The 23,057-nt window shown below is 41.8% G+C and overlaps 1 protein-coding gene across 1 annotated transcript in view; it reads right to left on the reverse strand.

The window, feature by feature from the left end:
- Window positions 1-2,819: 2,819 nt before the first annotated feature.
- trpm3 (transient receptor potential cation channel, subfamily M, member 3) overlaps window positions 2,820-23,057 on the reverse strand; it is a 158,145-nt gene continuing 137,907 nt past the window's right edge. Inside the window, 10 exon segments of the mRNA XM_079687097.1 lie at window positions 2,820-7,594; window positions 7,596-9,140; window positions 10,206-10,338; window positions 10,533-10,726; window positions 12,382-12,532; window positions 14,075-14,203; window positions 14,685-14,859; window positions 17,239-17,490; window positions 19,077-19,205; window positions 22,323-22,525. Of these exon segments, the coding sequence (XP_079543223.1) occupies window positions 7,531-7,594; window positions 7,596-9,140; window positions 10,206-10,338; window positions 10,533-10,726; window positions 12,382-12,532; window positions 14,075-14,203; window positions 14,685-14,859; window positions 17,239-17,490; window positions 19,077-19,205; window positions 22,323-22,525 (2,975 nt within the window). The 3' untranslated portion in view covers window positions 2,820-7,530.

The following is a 23,057-nucleotide window of genomic DNA, read 5'->3' on the forward strand; positions in this document are numbered from 1 at the left end:
ACCATTGAACACGTGAATGCATCAATAAGGATAAACCAAACATTTATGTATGATTCTGAGATGGGCTATTCTGCATTATTAGTCATTTTACTTTTGGTATTTTAAGTATATTTTGATGGCAAGGCTTTGATTCTATACTTTAAATGCAGGACTTTTACTTCTATCAGAGTATTTTTACATTATGGTATTGCCTCTTTCACTAAGTAAAATATTTGGGAACTTCTTCCACCAATGCAAATGCGCACTAGATATATGAGTAACATCAAGTGAAGAGTAGCAGTTGTGGAAGAATGCTGAGTTATAACACGAAGTCCCTATTTCAGCACAACAGATGCTGTGAGCCAAAAGATAGCCCCGTGCTGGAGCTCCGCCCCCACTCTGATCCAATTGTTGGTGGAATATTTTCATTTCCAGGAAAAAACCCCGCGTGCAACAGGCAGCCTCCTCCTGCAGCTCCTCTTCCCGCAGAACAGACAGTTCCCTGGAAGAGGAGGAGGAGCCGCTTCCATTCTCACCGAGGTGCGAGAGTTCAGCAGTGCGCCGGGAGTTTGTGGGTCATGTGGATGTGTTGAAACGACATGACGGTGATTGTGTCAAAACTGGATTTGTTGTTTGGAGTGCGCGTGCATGTAAGGAGTGGGCACGTGCTGAGACTCAGTACATTATGTTCCCTCCGCGTGCCAAGAATGAACTGACGCAACCCCCTGACCTCCTCCTCCCTCACCAAACCCTCTCCAACCTGAAGAACAGCGGAAACACTGGAGGTCCCGACGGTCAGGCAAAGACAGGGCTGTACAGTGAGGGAACACAACAAAACACAAATACAGCACAGCACAGGGTTAACAAGTCTGTGTCTGCTGCAAAGTGAATAAACAGAAAAAGGGAATAACAAATTAATCATATACTGTAGTGATAAGTAACAGGAAACACACACACAATGCTGATTATATTGCCAATTGTATACGGTTGCTTTAACATCAGCATAAGAGGGAGCATTTTTTAAATGGCCTACGGTGCATAACTGACAGCAAGTACAGCTTACTTTAGCCAAATTAGCTCCAGAAGCTAGGAGATTAAAATGTATGCATCAACATGAATAACAACCTACTTGAGCATTTAGGTACTTTTTAAATTACAGTTTCCCGTAAAACATTTTTGATACGTACATTTTATTTTATGTAGAATAAATAATACTTTTTGCAATACTTTTATTTTAAAATAAAATCTGAGTAGATACATTTGACTAATTACATTTCACTTTTTGCCCCTATGAGCATATAGTATTCTATGTAGGGAGGCTTTGATGAGACAAAGTGACAGACATGTGTGGAATTAACTTCTAATGTAACTTGGGCGAATGTGGTGGTGCTCTACATTTGGAGGGATATAGTGCCATGTTTTTAAGCCAGTGCATAATAATATATTAATTAAACATTAGAAAAAGAAGGGTATAAATTGTTCTCTCGTGGTTCAAATTCAAAGCTGTTTGTGCCTCTTGGAATTTGGACAAGCATTAAAAATGACAGAGCACCGAGCAGCTGCTGTCACTTATGTCAGCAGCAGCAGGAGGCCGAGGTCCCGCCTCCTGCAGAGCAGCTCCTGTTGGTGCTCCTCACGTTCACACAGCATGTGCTTTTGATGTTTTATGAGTTCTACGATGATAAAGGTTGACAGCTCTCGGACCCAGTTTTTGGCTCACATTAAGGGAGATGAATGAATGCAGATGTTCCTGATGTACAGGTCAACACATTACAAGCAGCAGCACGAGGAGTTTCTTTCTCTCTGCCTCTTCTGATGGTGTGTCTGAGAATCACCTGTTTTACGTCAGGTGATCTGTTAGATTCAGCTTTATCGTCATTGCATAGTATTCAGTTAACATCTAACCAGAAGTGCCAACAAAGCAGTAAAGTGCAGTTTCATTGGTATGAAATACGTTTATAAATATGAAAGATATAAAAGCTAAAGCTATGAATCGATGATCAGCGATTCAATTTGATTAAAACTTATATGAGAGCCTTTGTACTGACCTTAATTCCTTTACACTTTCCTTTTCACTAAATCCTCCTCTTACCCTTTTCTGCAAAAAAGCCTAAAGCAGACCTAAACCTGCAGGTCCGCTGCAACTCTGACTACTTTTAAATCCAGGCTGAAGACTTTTCTTTTTGCCGCTGCTTTTAATTGAAACTGAGCCGTTGTGTTCATCAGTAAAGTGGAACTTCTGTGTGAACTATTCATATCTTAAACTGCACTGTAACTTTTTATTCATGTATTTTTTCTTTTAATGTTTCTTTTAATATCTTTTTTTTTTAAATGCCTTTGTCTGAATGTCTTTCATTTTTGTAAAGCACCTTGAATTGCCTTGTGTTGAAAGGTGCTATATAAATAAACTTGCCTTGCCTTGCCTTCTGTACTTTATTAGATTTTATACTTGTTTCATGTCTTCTTAAAAAAATCATGACTTTAATATATTTTTTAGCAGCGTTGTGAATCACTTTGTTGATTTTCAAAAGTTCTCTTTAAATAAAAATAATATTTTATAGCTAAAAGCTTATCACTTTATATACACTTCTCACAACTTTCATGCAAGGTAAGGAGGTGTGTGGCGCAGTGGGTTAGTGCGTAGGTGTTCAAACCCCACTGCAGTCAGCATGTCGTTGTGCCTGAGACACTTCACCCCAAATTGCTCCTGTGGGGATTGCCCACAGTATTGAGTATGTAAGTGGCTTTGGATAAAAGCATCTAACAAGTATCATGTAATGTAATGTGATCATCTGACGGTTTAAAAACCCAGGGGAAATAAAATCAGGCGAGACACAGAGTACCAATCTATTTAATTTTTTATTTAACAATGCATGCCAGACATGATCCTATTCACATTGAAGAATACAGATTTGCATTTGCATCCAAATACTCACTACTTTGATTTCATATTATAATCTCTCTCTATCTCTCTCGCGCTCATCTTTACAGGTCGCCTCTGTACACTCTGAGTGGAAGAACTGCATGCATTTGAAGGACATAAACTAAAGTGTGACCAGCAGGGGGATACGTCCCTTTCAGTTAGAGAAGCACATCAGCAATTATTGCAGAAGAAACGTGTGTCACAGGTCGATATAGGAGGGAAGCAGATCTGTTGATTATCATCGTATGCTCATGAGATAGGAAAATATTTTTAAAATGCTGTACACTGAGATTCTGTTGGGTTGTGTTGGCATGCCCCCCCCCCCCCCCCCTCCATAAATGGTGTATATGTCCGGGTTCACATGTCCAAGTTAATGTACACACATACACACACACACACACACCTCCTATCATTACCATCCAGTCACCACTAAACTATTAATAGAATCATACACACTAGTTTAGATGTGCCACGGACACGTGTGTCTTCTCATATTCCTTACTGTAAGGATAAACGATTTTTTAAATAACTTTAATAATTTCCTCTCACACTAGATCAAATAGGAGGGCCTAAACTGTCAGTCGGAAATCTGTTTTCATAGTTAGCCATGCATAACTGAGTTGAGCCATCCGACCTCTGCTTTGTTCCCCCTGCCTGCCACAGCTGTGGAGAAGAGAGCTCGGCAGATCCTTTTCATTTGGCAAAGTTTGGTTTGGTTCAGCGAGCGAGGGAGGAAAGCCCTCTCTCACAATTGCTTTTGTTTAGATAACCCTAACCCCCTGTGTGGATCAATGATGAAGACATTCATTATCTATTGCCATTTGTATCTGAAGACATAACACACAAAAAAATATAGATGTCCCTACGATCCCTTTAATCTCGTAAAGCACAGTGATTATATTTCCTTCTACTGCAGACTAATCCATATCTATCTTTCTCTCCACTATGATAACCTTACTGCTTTGCATCACTGGGGTCATGTGTCCCTGAGCATTGACTTGGGTTCAACCGTGTCTCTCTACTGCAAACTATGTTTGTGGGGGAAATTGCAAATCTGATCCCATGGTGGGTCATGTCTCATCTGATAAGTATTTTTAAGATGATACTCCTCCCTGTCTGTCCACCCTAATGATCCACACTGATGATGATTACACAAAGAAGTGTGTATTGATGTTGGAATTCATGGATAATTGCGCTCCACCAATAGGCGCGTTCACACCAAGTACTTTTCCCACAAAGGTTCCTGAGAACTACGATTTAGTTGCGTTCACACCAAAAAGTCCCAGGAACTAAATTAGTTCTAGAGAACCTTTTTTACCCCCTTTTCAGTCCCTGCTAGAGAGCAGGGACTTTCGTGGGAGAAAAAGGTTCCTGTGTCTGATTGGCTGGGCGGAATGCAAACCACGCCCCGTCAAACTGCCAAAAACTTTTGTGAAGCCGCCTTTTTATTATCCTTGCATTGCATTATTAGCATTAGCATTAGCCCAGCGCAGAAACGCAGAGAGACTAACTTATGACACAAAATAAAACACGGGAGCGGTGGAGATGAGGAGGTGTCGGCGTTCTGGCCGTTTCCTGGGAGTCCCAGCAACTTCTACTGAAGCCAGTCCCTAACTCCGGGGACTTCCGGCCGGGGATTTTGGGCGGCAGTATACGCCGTGAAGTTGTTTGCGGCCTGCCAGTAAACCCAAATTAGAAGAAGAAGAAGTGACGTCGGCGGCTTCATTTGCCTAATCCACCCCCAGGAACTAACTAAAGAGTTCTCAGGAACCTTTGTGGGAAAAGTACTTGGTGTGAACGCGCCTAATTTGACAAATAAAGGTCCATTAACTGGTAAGGGATTCAGCCTATGAACACATTTGACCTTTGTAGCTGGAGGGAGCTTCCGGATGTTTCTGATGTTCATGTGGGCTCGAGTCGTGACATTAAACTGTGGGCAAGGAGTTTGGAAGATGATACGTTTTAACAGTCAGGGAAGCTCTATCAAAAGACGCCACCGAGATACAACGTGGGAAGTGTAGGATGTTTTCGAAGCTTGATCCATAACGGGGAGTGTCTGGAGAAAGTCTTAGAGAATCAGTACTAAATTACTAGAGTTCCCTTTTAAGATTCAGAGTTGGGGTTATTATGCATATGAACAGTTTGGACCATCAAACTAATTGTGGAACACGGAAGTCATATTATACAAATTCATGCTATATCCTCCAACGTATGCCTCTGCTTTATGTGTAAATAGATGTTTATCTTCCGCTTTGAAACAATTATTCTCAATGAGATCTTCTTATATGCGTTTTGGTGGATTGAAATGACACAGTCTACCAATAACAACATCCCCCCACTCTGTACATCAGACGTGTTTAAAGGGAACACAAAGGTCTATGAGTTTATGCAAAAGACACAAATAATCACAGAGGCTCCATGATTAGGGAAAAACCAAAGAGATATTTCACAGATTTCTGGATCACTTCAGACCCACATACTCCATCCATGCCCCAAAGGCACCCAACGTTTGGTATACTGGCAACTTTGTATTGCCTTTTAAACTTGACGTTAGAAAATTGTCATAAGCTGCTTGATAAAACTTACAATAAAAACTACTTTAAATAAGATTGAAATGTACAGTATATCGGACAGTTCTATATTTAATAAATAATATAATACATCAGCATTTAGTGCATGTCGATGGTCATCTTTTTATTCAATTTAAAAGCTTAATTAGAAAATACTTATAATTTGACAAAAATATCACTGAGAAGATATAAATATTGATTTCGTAATTCAAACAGGTATTTACTGTAATCGTCGATAATGAGCAAGAAAAATGTCAATAAATAGAATCAATCTCAAAATAAATGGATTAAACTGAATCGTGATATTGAGGAAATATAAAACAACATAAAAAATCTGTAAGAATTCCATTAATTTGATATATCTTTAAAAGCCATCGGAGAAGGGCGTCCTCCTCCTCCGAGAAATGTTACGCTAGAATAAAAAAACGTTTTAAAACACTGATCTGGCTTTCATCTTTTCAGAATCACAACCCCACCATTCCCCCTCTTCGTCACTGATCATGCATGTCTTCCTATATCTCAGATAAAATGCATATCTTTTTTTAAATTAGCTCTTTTTTGGGTTTTTTTCGTGACCTGTATATGAACTATAATGGGCTAAGCCATCGGGTAATTGCTTACTATTAAAATCTCCTTTTGCATTGTCTGAATGCATTTAATAAAAAAAGGAGAAAAGCAAGAGAAAGACAGCAATGGAGTACACGAAGGACGGATACATTAGGTGTAAGTGGATGTGAAACTGGTGCAACATAATGTCTAAACCTGAAGTTGGAGGGCTGATCCATTACAGATTTTTGGTGTGATGTGCAAAGCATGTTTACCTAGCTAGCATTGCTTCTGAAATAGGCTCACAGCGCCCTCTTGTCCTCAACGTTTGCAATTGCACTTGTTAAAGCTCTCATGGATCAGGTCTGAACTATAAATATTAGATTAGACTTAACTGTCTGACTGAGTGTGTGTGTGTGTGTGTGTGTGTGTGTGTGTGTGTGTGTGTGTGTGTGTGTGTGTGTGTGTGTGTGTGTGTGTGTGTGTGTGTGTGTGTGTGTGTGTGTGTGTGTGTGTGTGTGTGTGTGTGTGTGTGTGTGTGTGTAGACATGTAAACATGCATATGCACGTCCGCATGTGCGTGATTAAAATCTTCTAAATCCTTTCCTTTATTTTCCTGATGTGGATTCGTGCCTGGACATCAGTTGTACTTATTCTTATCAGGTGGCTACTTCAACCCAGTTTTTACTGCGCATACATCCTGCTGACACCTGACCACGACAGGAGACAAATGTAACCTTTTCAATAAACTATAATCAGACAATTTGGTGGATAAATGGTGCTACGAAACGTAAGACAACTAAAGGAAAAAAAGATAAGTATTGATTGCTTGAAAGGTGTATTTGTGTATCTAGAGGTAAGTTGTTGCCAAGTTACTGCAGTTCATTTCCAGTGCAACCAAGAGAGAAAATAGTTCCAGATGTTTCCAACACACTTCGCTGAATCCTTTAGTGCAGGGGTCGTATAGAGTGGAGTGAGGATTATATGAGGTTAATGTATTTAAAGCAAAAGTTCTGTGGCACTGATGACTATGCTGAGACAAAATAACCAAAGGAGGTGTTTGCAGCTAGCAGTGACAGTTTACTGTCTGTGACTTAGGTGATTGATATGTGATGTAAAACAGTGACATGACTACTCGATGTAAGGTTGGTGGGTGGAAGACATACAGTACAAATACACCTTCCATTGCAAAAACACCCCATAGAGAGTTACTTAGCTACAAGAGGAGGTAAAAACTACTCTAGATTCATAGCTCTTGGTTTTTGACTGGTGTACAGTAGGACCCCTCCATCTCCCATCCTGTCCCCCTGACACCTGGTCCAGAGTAAAGTTGCCCTTCAGCACTGAATTTGAATAAACTTTTACCATCTTTTCTAATCTAAAACATAAGTGAAAAATCTGTAGATCAGCATCTGTGGGCAACTCCACCCTGCTCTCTGTTTGGCCCCCGGCCCTCTCAGTTCCCCCCCCCCCGGTCCTGTCAGTGTGTGAGTGTGCAGACCAGGGTTCTTGTCACGTGTAGTTCTGTCTGTCGAAGCTGCGGAAAGCTGAGGGCGTGGCCAGCTTCCTCATGGAGACTGTCAGTCTTGGCTGCTTCAGGTCGTGCTCCAGACTTGCTCCTGAGGAAGGGGTTTCTGGTTCCTGCCAGACCCCGGCCCCCGGGCCCAGGCCCCCTGTCTGCCCCCAGAACCGGTCCCATCTCCATCCTCTCACTCACCGACAGGCTCTTCCGGTGTGGAGGGGCCAGCGTGAGGGAAGGATGGGAGTCGTCTGAGGAGCAGCTGTTTGCTCGCTCAAGCCTCGAGTAGGGGGAGCAGAAAGGGGCCCCACTGGGCCCGTCAAGGCCCCCTAGACGAGGGGTATCAGGGGTCTGAATCAGGTCCTCAGGGTCCTCTGGATCTGACTCTGTGTGGCTAAGCTCTGCCTCTCTCTCTGGGTGAGTGGAAGCACTTTCTGACGGCTTATCAAAGGGGAAGGAGGTGGACCCTCCGGGGGAGTGAGAGCGTTCTACAGGAGTGTACGGAGCGGAGACACAGCGCGTGTCGATGCAGTCCGTGATGCTGGTGTACTCTGTCGCCTTCACCTGGACCCCGGCCCCCAGCCCGCTGTAGCAGCCTCGGGATGTGAACATGAGGCTGTGGGACTTGGCCAGAGGGGGCTCTTCCAGGAAGGATGTGCCTGCTGCGGAGAGGTAGCGGCTGCTCTTAGAGCGCTCCAGCAGCCCTGCTGAGGGGGGGGGGGATGGATCTATGTCCCAGGGAGATGACTGGTCTGGTAAGAGGTGGGCTGAGCACAAGGACAAGTCAGCAGCTGCACTGTCGTCAAACATGGCTCCGGTTGTTCCGCTGCTGCCTACTCCACCCTCCGAGTGCCTGTCGCCCATCCCGCTGGGGGAGGCGCTGCCAAAGTCCCGGCCCCCCGGCAGCACCGTCTCCATGACATCCGACTGCAGGGAGCAGTCTCTCTGGAGCGTCGGGATCCTTCGGAGAGGATCCAGAAAGACCTCCGCAGGCCCCACCTCCTCAGAGGTTGAGACGTAGATATCGATGCATGATGATGGACGGTGCTGCTGGGAGACCGACAGCGTGGCCAGGGGGAGGGGCTTAGACTCCTTGGCGGCAGTACCTGAGGACACTGACTGTGAGCTGTTGGCTCGATGCAGGCTGAGCGAGCGCTCTTTGAAGAAGCTCTCAGCGCGCTCCGCTCTGCTTCCTCGCTCACCGCCACGGCCCACATAAAACGAGTGGCTCCGTGTCCGTGCAGCCATGGCGGTGGGAGAGGGGGGGGACATGGAGCCCTCCGCTGTCCCCTCCAGGGCCTCCTGCAGGCGGTAGGTGTTCCCTTCTGTGCTGTTAAAGCTGCTTTGACGCAGGATGTATGAATCCGGGCACTCACCCTGACGGAGGATGTAAGCAGAGTCCGTGCAGTCAGAGGAGGTCCGGGATCGTACTTTGGTGACCACCTCCCCACGCTCCACACCCGTCACTCGCTCCAGGGCGACGGCAATTCTTCCAATCAGCTCCTCCATTTGGGCCAGACGGATGTCAACGGTCTGCAGAGAGGCCTTCATGAAGTGTTCCCTTTCATTGACTTCCTCCAGACGCATAGCCATATTCTCCACCCTGGTGGAGCAGAGAAGAAAGGAATTAGAAAAACATTAAAAGCACTGGATGGGGGAGAATAGCTGTGAAGAATTTGGGAGAGAAAAGGAGTCTCTTTAAACATTGCAGATGTGTTTGTGTCGATTTTAAATCTGCAGTTCTTTGTGCATATTGCAGTATTTATTGTCTCTTCCCCAGGCGCTGTACAATAGCTGCCACCTGGTACTAGGATGGGTAAAAAGCAGAGAACACATGTCACTGTGTGTTAGGGCTTAATCGTGTTTTAATCGCGATTACGATTATGGCTAGCAACGATTACGAAAACAACGTAATCAAAATAAAACAATTATCTTTTTATAATCTTTAGAATTTTTTTTTTTTTTGGGGTTTTCAGTTGAATTATACTTAAAGTTCAGGGTAATCAACTGTTAAAAACATACTGTTCAAAATGCTCTTCTCCAATGAATTAATGTTTTCAAAGTCAATGAATAATCGCATTTAATAATCGCAATTACAATTATTGACCCAAATAATCGAGATTATGATTTTTGCCATAATCGAGCAGCCCTACTGTGTGTGCTGTGTGCATGTCTGTGTGACCATTAAAGAGGGTCTCATGCTCAGACTCTATTCTTCTGTTTGAAATGTGCACTACAACATCTCCCGTCTAACTGATACGGCCCGTCCACACTACAGCTTCGACAGCTTCAAAAGCGGTTTCCAACGCGTCTGCCCATTCACTTTGAATGGGGTGACGTCACGTTGCCTCGCTTTTTGCCGAACTGAATTGTGGGTAGCAAAGCGGAGCTTTCCTGGCGTTTCAGGTTTCAAAAGTTGAGCAATGTTCAACTTTTGAAGCTTCTGAAGCTTTCGGTGGAAGCGTCAGCCAATCAAATCATATGCCAGTACAAGCTCTAGCCAATCAAACCGCTGCTTTTGTGTCAGGGGCGGGAGATTCATGTGATTGGTTGTTGGTCGAGATTCAGACACGCCTGCCGGCAAGCTTTATTTGAAGCTGTAGTGTGGACGGGCCGATAGACTGGACTCATTTATACACCAACTCTCCAGAGGTTTACTGTGTCCGACCTTTCAGAAGTCACTCTGATCCTCTCATCGTTGGACGAGTGGAAGCGGTCGTCTTTCTCTCTGAAGTATTCCTCTATGCACTGCTCCTCAAAGTCGTGGACCTTCTTCAGCTCGTCCTCAGTGATGAACAGTTCTGTGGATGAAGGAGTTTGAGGAAGTGATAATGCTGAAGTGTCACGTTTCACTGCTTGAGTAACAGTATAATAATAGCAAAAGTTCTAAAACGAACTATCATAATGTGGCAGCACTGAAAACTGAAAGGCCTGATGAAAATGCTTAAAAGTGATGTGAATAAATGAAAACTCTGGATTTGTATCTGCCACTCACTCAGTCCATAGTCCCTCTCGTCGTCGTCGTGCTTGCGCCAGCGGCAACACAGATGCTTGAGCGCCATGGTGATGTGACTGAAGATGATGAGGGGGGGAGGAAGGACCGGGCGCTCGTAATAGGTCATAATGAGCTGGTAGCGTTGAAACTTCCACACCTGGTTAGAGATGGACTTCACCTCGAAAAATGTATTGCTATGATGACAGACGAAGACAAAAGAAACAGATATATTACATCCACTGAAAGCTAAAAGAAACTGAACAAGGCAAACAGTCACAACCACATTGGACACAGATAGAGAAAGAAAATCCAGCATACTAAATAATAACTGTAATGTGTTATGATATCAAACCTTCAATTCGACTGTTGTTTCTCTTCCATTGGGGTATGTTTGTTAACTACGCTGACAAACGTGCAGCAGAGGATGATCGTTTGTGCTACATGGATTATTCAGAGGCACATTAACAGATCATTAGCATGGTAATGTGTCTGCGAAGAATCACCATCTCATTCTGTTATTAACATTTGCTAACAGGCTCTAATGAATGTGGCTTTACGGCGGCCCCAACACAAACTTATTTTTGATATAGTGGCTGTAGGCAGTTTAAAAAAAGCCGTGGGGAGTAAACACTTTGATGTGCCGGATTAAATCTGTTTGACTTTGTAATGGTTCTACCTAATATTCCTTCCCAAAAGTAACCTAATTATACGATTCTGTAAATGAGAGCGACTGGGAGTGTGAGTGCGGTCAACATAACCATCACACAAAAAACGCAAAAATATAATTGGTACGAGTAACTAGGGCTGCTCAATTAATCGTATTTTGATCGTAATTACGATTTTGGCTTATTATGGAAACAACATAATCGAAATAAAACGATTATTTTTTTATTGGTTTTAATCAACTGTTAAAAACATACTGTTCACATTTTTTTTCAATAAATGGATGTCTTTTCAAAGCAAATGGATAATCGTTTTTAATAATCGTGATATCCATTATTGACCCAAATAATCGAGATTATGATTTTTGCCATAATCGAGCAGCCCTACGAGTAACCTAATTATAAAGTTCTGTAAATTAGTGTGACTGGGAGTGTGAGTGCGGTCAACGTACATATCACTCCCAGTCTCACCCCCTCTCTCTGTTCATGGTTAAAAACTCTAAACAGGTGAAAGCAGTCAGGTATGCCCCCTACATATTGTCCAGTTTAAAACATGACTATATTGAAACTGCCTTATTAAGTAGCATCTTGGTGAACTGTACTTATTTCTATCATGCTGAAAAAATAAGTGTGTTTCAGGCAGTGGTGGAATTTAACAAAGTACGTCTAATCAACTCCAGGTTTGAAGTACTTCACTTGAGTATTTTCACTTTATGCTAGTACTGTATATACTTTTATTTCACTTCCATTTGAAGGCAAATGTTGTACTTTTTATTCTGCTGCTTTTATTTAAGAATTTTAGTAACTAGCTTCTTTGCTGATTCAGATTCATACAAAATGTAAATCAACTGATAGGATATCTTATTTTAGGTTAAGCTGCCCAGCAGTATCAGTTCATCCATAATTAAAGTCCAATTATTTATATATGAGTCTGAAATTGACCATACTGCACAAATAGTTATATTTATTCTGGTACTTTAAGTATATTTTGATGGTGAAACTTTTGTATTTGTATGATTTTGAATGCAAGAGTATTTTCACAATGCAGTATTGCTACTTTCACTTGAGTAAAATATCTGAGTACTTCTTCCCCCGCTGGTTTCAGGTCCTGAGGTGTGTGTAAAATCATGTGGGGTCTATATTTGCTGACAGAAGGAACGACTGAAATGATTAGAGGGTGTGCGTACTTGAACACGGCGATGAGGAGGTTGACCAGCAGGATGTTGGCCACCAGCAGGTAGCAGGCCATGATGGCCGGGACGATCCAGGCCCCCGTCTTACAGGGAGGCAGCGACACCACCCCCCCATCATCTGTAGTGATGTTCTGCCCGCAGGGGGCTGCCCACCGCCACAAAGAAAACACACACATACAAGTTAATACAAGGTTTAGTACATCGGTGGACTTGAGCCGTCATGAATTATATTTTGGTAGGAATTTAGTAGATGCAAACAAATCAGAAAGACATGCAGACATATGAAAACAGACAGAAGACAAAGAATATTGAACTTATAATAAAAGCAAATACAAATAAATAAATGTAAGCACATTCTGTACACTGGGTTACAAGACAAACAAAGAGACAAGCAAACCTGAAAATACCAAACAAAATGCAGAATTGTATTCTTGGCAAACAAAACAAACGAACAAGAAGCATATTGTGTCTTTATGCTTCTTGAAACAAAAAGACTGGGAAAAGTGGACACTATAATGAAAGGGCTCATGTTCAGAGATGTGCATCTGAAAAAAAAGACACAACAAATACATTCATCATGTCTCATCACAAGTTGTGTTTACCAATATATTTAAACATGCAGCGGATGTTTCAAATATATTGTCACATATGTGCAATAGCTTCATTCAGCAATGGTTGACTGCTTTGAATTGATTGAAATGTATTTAGGATACATAGTATGTTTTTTCCATCTGTGATGGTTCAGTTGCTGCGGCTTATCTGGGGAACATTCAGCGTTTTGTTCTTGGTTGGTTCGCTTTTTATATTCATTCTAGTCACACTCATCATTGCTTGATGTTGAATTGTTTCACACAATGTAGCCCAAAGACAGAGAACTGAAGTAATTGTTCTATTTATAAAATGTTCACCTTCAAAGAATTTGGTTTTTAAACTCTGACAACTGAACCACGTGAAAAAACAGATTACAGATGATGGAGGGTGGCTGTTAAAATATTCTGGTGTGTGTTTGTATGTGTTTTATTTCTGTCTGTCAATTTCAATGCTTACTAATATTAAATGGTGGATGTATTGTTAGAAATATTTTGGCAATGTTGCGATGGCTCCTGTGAGAAGCTGAGCCGGCGTAAAGAGGGAGGGTGACATGATTTGTGTGACAGACGGTGTTAACATGGCAGGGTCACTTCTTCAAATGAAACTAACAGGAAGTCAAGAAATAAAATGAGTAGAAGAAACATCAAGGGAATATCAAAATGTTAAACTTTGATAGTTCCTTCTGATGTGACGAAGAACATATCAATATCAGGACACATTTGAAAAATGCTTCTGCCATGTAACAGTGCCATTTGTCAGCCAGTGCCAAAATTAGTCAGGGTAAAGTTGCTTACGAGATATAGCCTTAGGGTCAAGCTACTGGTAGGTCAATTTGGGAAACAAACGCAGCCTTATTTATTAAGGATTTCAGACAATTTGAAAGATCTTAAAGAAAAAAGTAGATACAGTAGCTGACCCAAGAAACCAATCACGTGAGGGCAACTTTAACCTCAGAGCGCGGAGCCGCATGCACACTTTAGTCTCAAGTGGCCTCTAGTGGTGGGAGTGGGCATGACATGGTGGTAATGTGAGGATGATGAAGGAGAGGTGGATAGGTAGATGTGATTAAAATTGAAGTCTATATCTTTTGAATTACTGGGGGTTTGACTGCACTGGGGAAAGTTGGATGGACCACTACTACGCCAGGTTCCGTAAGTTCGCAAGTAATTTGAAGACAGCCAGGGTTTTTCATTCAGCCTTTGCTTTAACTTCCTACTATGCATATCTGAAACAAAGAATGAAAACATTATTTCAGATCTCTTCTCTTTGGGCCACTCCTCACATTATGTACACACCATCATATTTACACCCATACAGAAAAACAGAGAAGCACACATCGCACTCTCTCAGGTCATTGTCTCCCAGACAATTCATTGAGTCACTTATCGAGTCTACATGATACAAAATAACGTAGAGACAAAACATCAGGACGAACTGACAGTAAAAACTAATGTCCTAATGTACGAAGCTGAATAACTTAAAAGGTTTCTCCTGATATGGTGATGTGGAAGCAACATTTGTCAAGAATTTCCCTATTATCAATATGTTGTGTTTTAATATGTATTTAATGTAGACCTGTTGAGGAATCAGTGAATATTTAATGAGGTGTGTTTTCGGTCATCTCTCTTCAGTCAGGAAATGTTCTCCCCCTAATTAACCAAAAATATGTTTATTCAAGAGCTCTGAAACTCTGGCCCTGAACTTACGATCAATCTGGTCGGCAAACACCTCTCCATATATCATCCAGTAAGGCATGAAGAAGATGTTCCTAGCTAGCATCCAGGAGGGGTCTTCATTCGGGTTGAGGATGGCCTGACGCGCCACACCGAAACTCATCAGCACCACCAACATGATGATCACAAAATACATCATGTCGATCATCTAACAGAGGGAGGGGGGAGAGAGGAGGACCGTCAAAGAGAGAAGGGAATGGGAGAAGAAACTAAAGAAAATCCATTTAAATGTGAAGAAAACAAGTAATGAGGCAAAACAAGAAAGCAAGGAGGGAGGTCTAATAACAAAACGAATAATGCAACTGGAGAAGCATTTAGAAAAGTCTGATGATGGATGGTGTGTATTAGCTTTTTTTGATTACTAACCCTCTCAAGAGTCTTGGTTGGCCAATCAAACTTCAATTTAGTTTGCTCTGGAATTAAAACTTGACTGGAAATCCAAATGTGCTTAACTCAAACGTTCAGATGCTGAGGGTTTAATCTAAGGCAGGGGTGTCAAACTCAATTTCATCACGGGCCACATCAGCATCATGGTTGCACTCAAAGGGCCAGTTGTAACTTTAAGACTATATAAATATACATTTAATAATAATATAAATATTTAATATATATAAAATAATGTATTATATTACATCAGTGCTTCTCAAAGTGTGGTCTGCGGACCACTGGTGGTCCATGAGCGCCCCCTAGTGGTCCGTGAGTATATTGGTAAAATGTCACATTTGAAATAAATAAATACATTTAAGTTTTCCGCAATCTCGCGGCTTTATCTCCACAATGGAGCAAGATTAAGTTTCGGCTTTCGATTGCATGATATAGCCCAGGGCAACACCTTCATCACACATGTTGCCACTTGTTTGTAACATTTTCAGGCGATTTGTAATCTGTTCTAGAAAAACGATGTGTTTTTGGATATTTGTGGAGTTAGGTGGTCCGCGAGTGTTTTTGTATTGGTTAAGTGGTCCTTGGTATGAAAAAGTTTGAGAAACACTGTATTACATGATTGCCTCTGCATTGGATTATTACCAGATAGGGTAATAACTTCATAATTAACTACGTCTGAAAGAAGAAGTCTAGGACAAATAATTGCAAGTCTCTTCAGTGAGAACGTCACAAAATGATTTAAAAAGAAAAGCCAAATTCTGAAAAAACAAAAAAAAGTAAGTGACATTTTGAAAAAAAGTCAGTATAATAAACATATTATATTCTTTGCAAGCTCTTGTGGGGCCACATGAAATGAAGTCGCGGGCCGGATTTGGCCCCCGGGCCTTGAATTTGACACCCCTGATCCAAGGCGATTAATACACAATTCAATACTGTTCACATGGAGCACCTTGGTATCTCTCCCAAGGACACTTTGACATGTTGACTGCAGGGACTGAGGATTTAACCAGTAATCCTCTAATGGGTGGCGCCCGTTTACACCCTGATCCGACCTTTATTTACATTACACTATCCTCTGTGTATACTTTTGGATTACGCGTGTCATGCATTGTCCTTCTAGAGAGCTGAAACGCACTCATTTGGTGAAACAAAAGCATTCATTATTTATTGTTTGGGTGTGATGAATGCTAGAGGAACAGTGGAAGGCCTTAAAGTATGCTGAACATTTCTACTGTTATTTACAACGCAGTATTGGTTTTTCATTACTCCCCATAATGCCTCTGACTTCAAATATGCTGATGCTGCTGCAGTATTATAAATTCCAATTATCGGACTCATTGCATCCATCCCTCTCTACTCTTTTCTCATTTAAATAGCAGATTTTCATATCAAAGAGTATTTACGCCCAGCTCATATAAAGGCAGCCGAACAGACAGATATGAAGCCGAGCCTTTGATCACCTTTCTTGTTTTGTCTACATGTGGGTATCAGAGGCTCTGATCTTGTGCTCTTTGAGATAAACAATCGCGTTTAGAGGCACAGGCGCTCCATTAGGACCAAGCCCGCACGGCACAGACAAACACAAGGGCTGTGATTATGGTATTATGGTTAAGGACTCAGCGGACTGTCTTCTTTATTATTTACCTACCGTGGAATTATTTTATAGGTCTTAAAGGATTTTATCTTATTTTATTAATCTAACATGCTTCAATAGCAATATTTCTTTTTACGTTGGTCTTTTTTTTTCTTAATTGTTTAACCTTTATTAGAATTATGGCATTTTTATTACTATCAAACTTTTATTTGTATTTCTGTTGTACCTATAACTTGGTCTTATGGGGTTTTATATTTTATATTGTTGCATCGACTCAAGTCGTCTCGTGTCTGACCTCCTTGTGTCTATTAACCGGATCAAATGTTATATTTCGCTACATGTACCTGTACATTTCTTAACAAATAATCTGAGGGGAATTTCTTGTTGTTTAAATACTATGAGCTCCAAAGTGCTATATAAATAAAGCTTTAGTATTATTATTATTATTATTATGATCAGTATGGATCATGCCAAGAAGAAATCAGACGGTAGAAAGTCATAATGAAGAAAGGAAGTACGTGAGGCGTCTAGATAACACCATCCCCTCACCATCTTGCCAATCATCATCACGTAGGGTCCCAGGTACTTGTTGACCCCGAAGATGTCCAGCAGCCGTATGTACCAATAGATGATGTTCACGCAGTAGATGACCCGCCCGTAGCTCATGAGCGGCGGCTCCTGGAGACGCAGAACCATACCCACGGAGAATATGAGGATGGCCATGAGGTCCGTGATGTTCCAGTACTCCTGGAGCCACACCTTCACCTTCTGAAGCAACTTCCCCGGCTCTGACATCAGGATCTGGGACAAGGTTGGGGGGGAATAAGTGAAGAAACCAAGGAAGATTTTAACATTTTAAAGCAGAGAGTTATGAAAGTATGTGTTCATATTATAAACGCAGGAATTGAAGGGCATAATAGATATGAGCCAGAGTCCTGCACGGGTCGGATTTTCCCGCCCCGCCCTCGCAACGTGCACTACCGAACCCGCCCCGCCACCCGCACATATTGCCAATTAGTTCCGCAAACCGACCCGACCCGTCGGCACAAGATCGGCAAACCGACCCGAACCCGCATATCCTATATGAGCAGTGAACACGTGCAATTGTTAACACACTCAGTTGCATATTTGTCTCAAAAAGCCTGGGATGTTGGTTATTTTCTCCATCTAGGGTGACACCAAAATCCTCCCAGACGTTGGATTTCACTCTCGAGGAAGAGATATTGAAAATGCTGTATTCTCCGAGCTCCGCCTTCACCTCAGCCATTTCGAATGTGGCGCGCTCAGCAGCAGATTGATGCGCTGCAGAGGTTATGATTATGCGCGGTCTGAGGATTTAAACATTAAACTAAATTATTATTTTAATATATTTAGTATGCAACACCCGCGACCCGACCCGCATCATCTTTGTTTGACCCAGAACCGAACCAGGAAAAAAGCGTTTGAAAAAATACCACCCGCGAAGTACCCGCGGGTACCCGACCCGATGCAGGACTCTGATATGAGCTAAACAAAAAAGTGACAGAAGGGTAGAAATGCAAATAAACCAAGTATGAATACACATATTAAGGATCTGTCAGCATTTGTTACTTTAGAAAAACATACATTACTAAAGGAAAGCTGGCAGTTTTTGAAAATATCTGGGGGAGCTTCAAGGAGTTTTTGAAAAAGAATGTTGGTGATCAATAAAACCAAAGACCGGGGCGGGGAGGAGGGGCAACGGGAATAAGATTATAAAGTGTAGTAGCCCACATCCTATTCTTTCAGATCTCTGTACTTTGTTATACATGTATCATCTGTATACTGACCTGAGTTTATTTACATGCCTATTCATTTGATTGTACACTGTATATGCCACCTCGATACTTTTATGTATGTGTAATGTTCGTTTTATTTGAAAACTTCAGTACAAATATTGTAAAAAAAAGAAATGCAGTATATAATGACCACCATTAGAGGGCAGTATGAGTTTGACAATCAGGGTAGATGTTTTAAGAGGCAATGTTGTTGAGCTGAGAATGATGTGCCATAATGATTAATGCATTTCATTCACTTACAGTACAAACACGGCTATTCTCATATGGCTGCATACCGGTATTTTCTATTTACTCTACTTCTTCATTTGTTTTCCCATCTCCGTCTCTTGCCTTTATTTCCACCTGAGTTCCTTTCTCTCTGCCCTTCACTCTTTGTTTGCTTCCCTTTCAATAATTGCACAACAGTCTTCCATATTTATCACGAGCTGTTTTATAATACTGACAAAATGCTTATGCTCTGCCCTCCAGCACAGGAGTGACCTTGATGGTGACAGGCTTTGGGTCTTTAGTTTGAAAGGTATTAGTGGATGATTGTGTGTAAAAAAATACTCATGTTGGAAGCAGGTTTACCTCTCTCATCTTCTCAATGCCGTTGGTGAAGATGTAAGCGATGACGATCCACTCCTGAGTGGAGGGCCACAGGTCCATCTTCACCAGCACAATGTAGTTGAACAACATCAGGTAGCCCACGTATGCCATCTATGGAAAACACACCACAGCAGAGGGAAATCAGCGGGGACACATTTAGGCTTTTCCAACAAAGGCAACTGTACACTTATAAAATGTAGAAAAGCAGATGGCATTCATTACTTCCTTTAATGCAGATTTTCATGTGTGGTTTGATATAAGGACACCTGACACCTGGCCTTAAAATGTCCATTATGCGTCTCCTGTGATGATTATATGTGTTTCCTTTTATCATCGCAGGTACTGTATCTTAAAGGTCCCATGTCATGGCCATTTCTACTGATCATAATTCCATTGTTGAGGTATACTAAATATATTGTGCAATTTTCAAAACTCACATTGGTTTCTCATACAGCATCTCTGTATAGTATGTGTGTATTCACTCTGTCCTAAACGGCTTGTTGGAGCTCCTGCCCCTCCCCTCCCCTCCCCTCCCTGTGAGCCCAGTGGCCGTCTGCAAGACAGCGAAACCCAGCCCGAAACACACACACACCCGCAGCCTGGCTGGGAGTTTGTGTGTGTGCCCAGGCTGAGTTCCGCGGTGTCTCGCTGTCTCGCCGACCCCACACCAGTGAGCCAGCTCCTCACAGCAGCGAGCCTCGCAACCTCCCGCCAAGTGTGTGTGAGGAAGTCCGTGGATTGGTCCAACCGTAACGGCTCCGTGGACGTAACGTAACGTTACTATACCCGAAATAAGTCACTATACCCAAGAAGTAAACAATGGAAAAAGAGAAATCTCCAACGAGGCGTTCTGGGGCAGCACAGACAGGCCTTTTCTGTGTTAGAATTTTACTCGCTACAGGGTGTACTTTGAGGGTTTGTGACTCTGCTGACCGTTTACATGCAGAAAAACCTTCATAACACACAAGGGGACGGGTAATAACCGGAAAAGCATGACATGGGACCTTTAATACATAAAAGCATATCATAATTGATTATTTGATTTCATTTTTGTATTACAAACCTGCAAGACTATTATCTAATTTTGTTAATTAAATGTAGTATTAAAAAGTACAATATTCTCTTTCAAATTGTGGTGGAGTAGAAGAATAAAAAAGCAAAAAAAGGAGATACTGAACTACGATACAAGTACCTTAAAACGTACTAAAGTGCAGTTCTTTAGTGAATGATTGACCCTCATTACAACTCCCTTTAATGTGGTTTTTTCGGATGTGGTTTGATATTAGGGCACCGGATATATCACTTGGCCTGAAAATGTCCATTAAGTGTCTCCTGTGGCTTCTCTATTTAAATCCATGTCAGCTGTCCACTCTTCCTGCCCGTACAGTATTTGAACACTGGCTCATCAGGATCAAAACCAAATAAAAATTCAGATCACAATACAAGTCTAACCTTGGCTTGCCTATTCAAATGTTGTATAATGTTTTCATTGACAAGTTCAGAAAATACTGGGTTTCAGTCAGATATTTCTATTGTCTTATAGTAGCACCCACTGAGAACATCTTAGCTGCATTAATAATTAAACATGTGGACTTCAATGCAAAACTGACAATATATTGTTCATTTGAGACAAAAATGCTTTGATATCTGTAAAGTATAGAATAAAGTAACCACAACCAAACTGGGGATGGTGTCTCCTACAGCCTTAATCTAATATGTACGTGTAGTACGCTGTATAGAGATTTAAATAATGTGTGACCGGGTTGTCAATCCGTCCCTTATGCACAGATTAGTGTGTGATAAGTTTGACAAATATGACTTTAAACGGGGAAGCCCTCTGCAGCGAATATATATGTTTGAATACAAAACTGGCAAAGACCACATTTTTCACCATGATAAAAACCCAGCATGTGTTCAACGAGTGCTGTAATGAAATTCACAGTAGAATAGTGTCGTTTAACCTGAAGGGCAGGGGAGGAGAAGTGAAGGGAGGAGGAAGACAGGGGGGAGTAAATAGCCAGAGAAGAGGAAAATGGGATGAAACAAAATGCGGTCAAACTATTTTCTCAGCATAAATAAACAGTGAAATCCCTGCCGGTGCTGTTAAAGATGTTTTCACTGAAGGAGCCCGAGCTGGGGTATGGGAGGCAGAGTTCAGCTTATATAAAACATTTCAGGCATGCTCACAGGCACACACAGGCCACACACACACTTCAAAGACACCTACAGTCTACACAATTAGATGAACAGTGCTGCAAAGAAATACAAATATTTATAAACACTGTTAAACTGAATGTGGCCTGGGTGAGATCATTATTAAAGGGTTATAATTAGAGATTTAAACCAAAAATCGTGTTATTTAAGTTGTGTGTTTTAATATTTGGAGATAAGGCAAACACTTTGTGTGTAAATTGTTTTCATTCATTGATATGCTAATTTGTAGGGGTAATTCGGTTTATATTAGCTGAAGGTTACTTTTTTATTGTTCAACCTTCTCGATTAAGCATTACTCGTGCATTGCCAAAACAGTCGATAAACAATTTTTCTTTCATTCATATCACTTGTCTGAATTTGAACTTTTCCTTTATCGTGTGTCCATCTGGCTGTTTATTGCACAACAAAATCATGTAAACATATTATGTAAATAACCCAATTTGTGTTTTGTGAAACTGAAAAGGATATAATATATTATTTTGAAGGCGAGTTGACAGGAGGTTGTTGTTGCTATGGAAACAACATGACGGAGAAAACTTAATATCTTCTACATATAAAGACGGAGGAAAGTAAAGAACAAAGTCTGAAAATATCAGTACAGTATCATAGTACTTTAACATAATCGTTTTTGTTACTTTCGTTGTAGTTGTATGTCTTAAATGTAATGTAAATGTGTGGTTCGGGGCCATCTTCGTGCGAAATTCACAATTCCATATTCGTGTGTCCATCGGGTGTCAATTTCGGGACAGTGTGACAGGGGTTTAACACTCAGCGTGTACTTTGCTCACTGTGTTGCTTCCATCAGTCTCCTCATCGCTCCCACTAAACTTTCCTACCCGAGTCAAGCTGGGTAATGCAAGGGTGGAACAGGAGGTTAATGACAAAAGAACCACTGTAGCTGTAAAAGCTAACGGCAGGGAGCCAGTAATTGATGCCGCTGCCACACAAAGTGGGCACTGACACTGCCAACAGGAAGCAGAGCGCGTAGGCGGTGTTTCTGAAGCCGACACTGACCGTATGGAACCAGAACTTGACGATGGGAGCGTTGTAGAACTCGTATATCTTGCGTCCCAAGGGGATGAGGCGGTGGCGTTTCTGAACCTCCTCGACATCCTTCTTCCTGGAGGTCTCGGTGGTTACGTTACCTAGCATTGCCTGGGCGGATGCAAACCAACAAGGAGCGAGGGAGGGAGGAGTGAAAGGTGTGAGGGATAAAGGCAGTCAGAGAGTGGGAAGAGGGAAGTGTGTCGGATTGGAAAGACGGAGGAGGAGGAGGAGGAGGAGGAGGAGATGCAGAGACAGGATGGAGATGAGGACAAGTGTGTGGAAGGGTAGAAGGTAGGACGTTGAATAACAACGAGAGAAAGAAAGGGAGAAGGGGGGAGAGGGAGAGCGTTACATTATGGCTACCACACAGTTTTAACAATATCATTAAAGAAGCAAGCACAAGCAATGTCATCATTCCAAAATGTGAGATGTGTGTTTGAGGTGGAGTGTTGGGTGAAGGCCGGTAAACACAGGATGACGCGGACACGGACACTCATGGATTGTGTCTCAGACAACAATTAAGAGACAGAAGAGAGACAATATAATGACAGAAAGAGGACAGAAAAAAGAAAAAGATAAGACATAGATATCTCATTTCAATCTGTGACACATTTCCTAATCCATGAGAGAGGGTTCGGAGCCCGCTGTTGTTATGGGTCATGGTCAAAATGTCAAATCAGCAGCAGACCTCTGAGGGAGATC

This window comes from Notothenia rossii, assembly GCF_949606895.1.
Source record: "Notothenia rossii genome assembly, chromosome: 6".
In the NCBI taxonomy this organism is placed as follows: domain Eukaryota; kingdom Metazoa; phylum Chordata; class Actinopteri; order Perciformes; family Nototheniidae; genus Notothenia; species Notothenia rossii.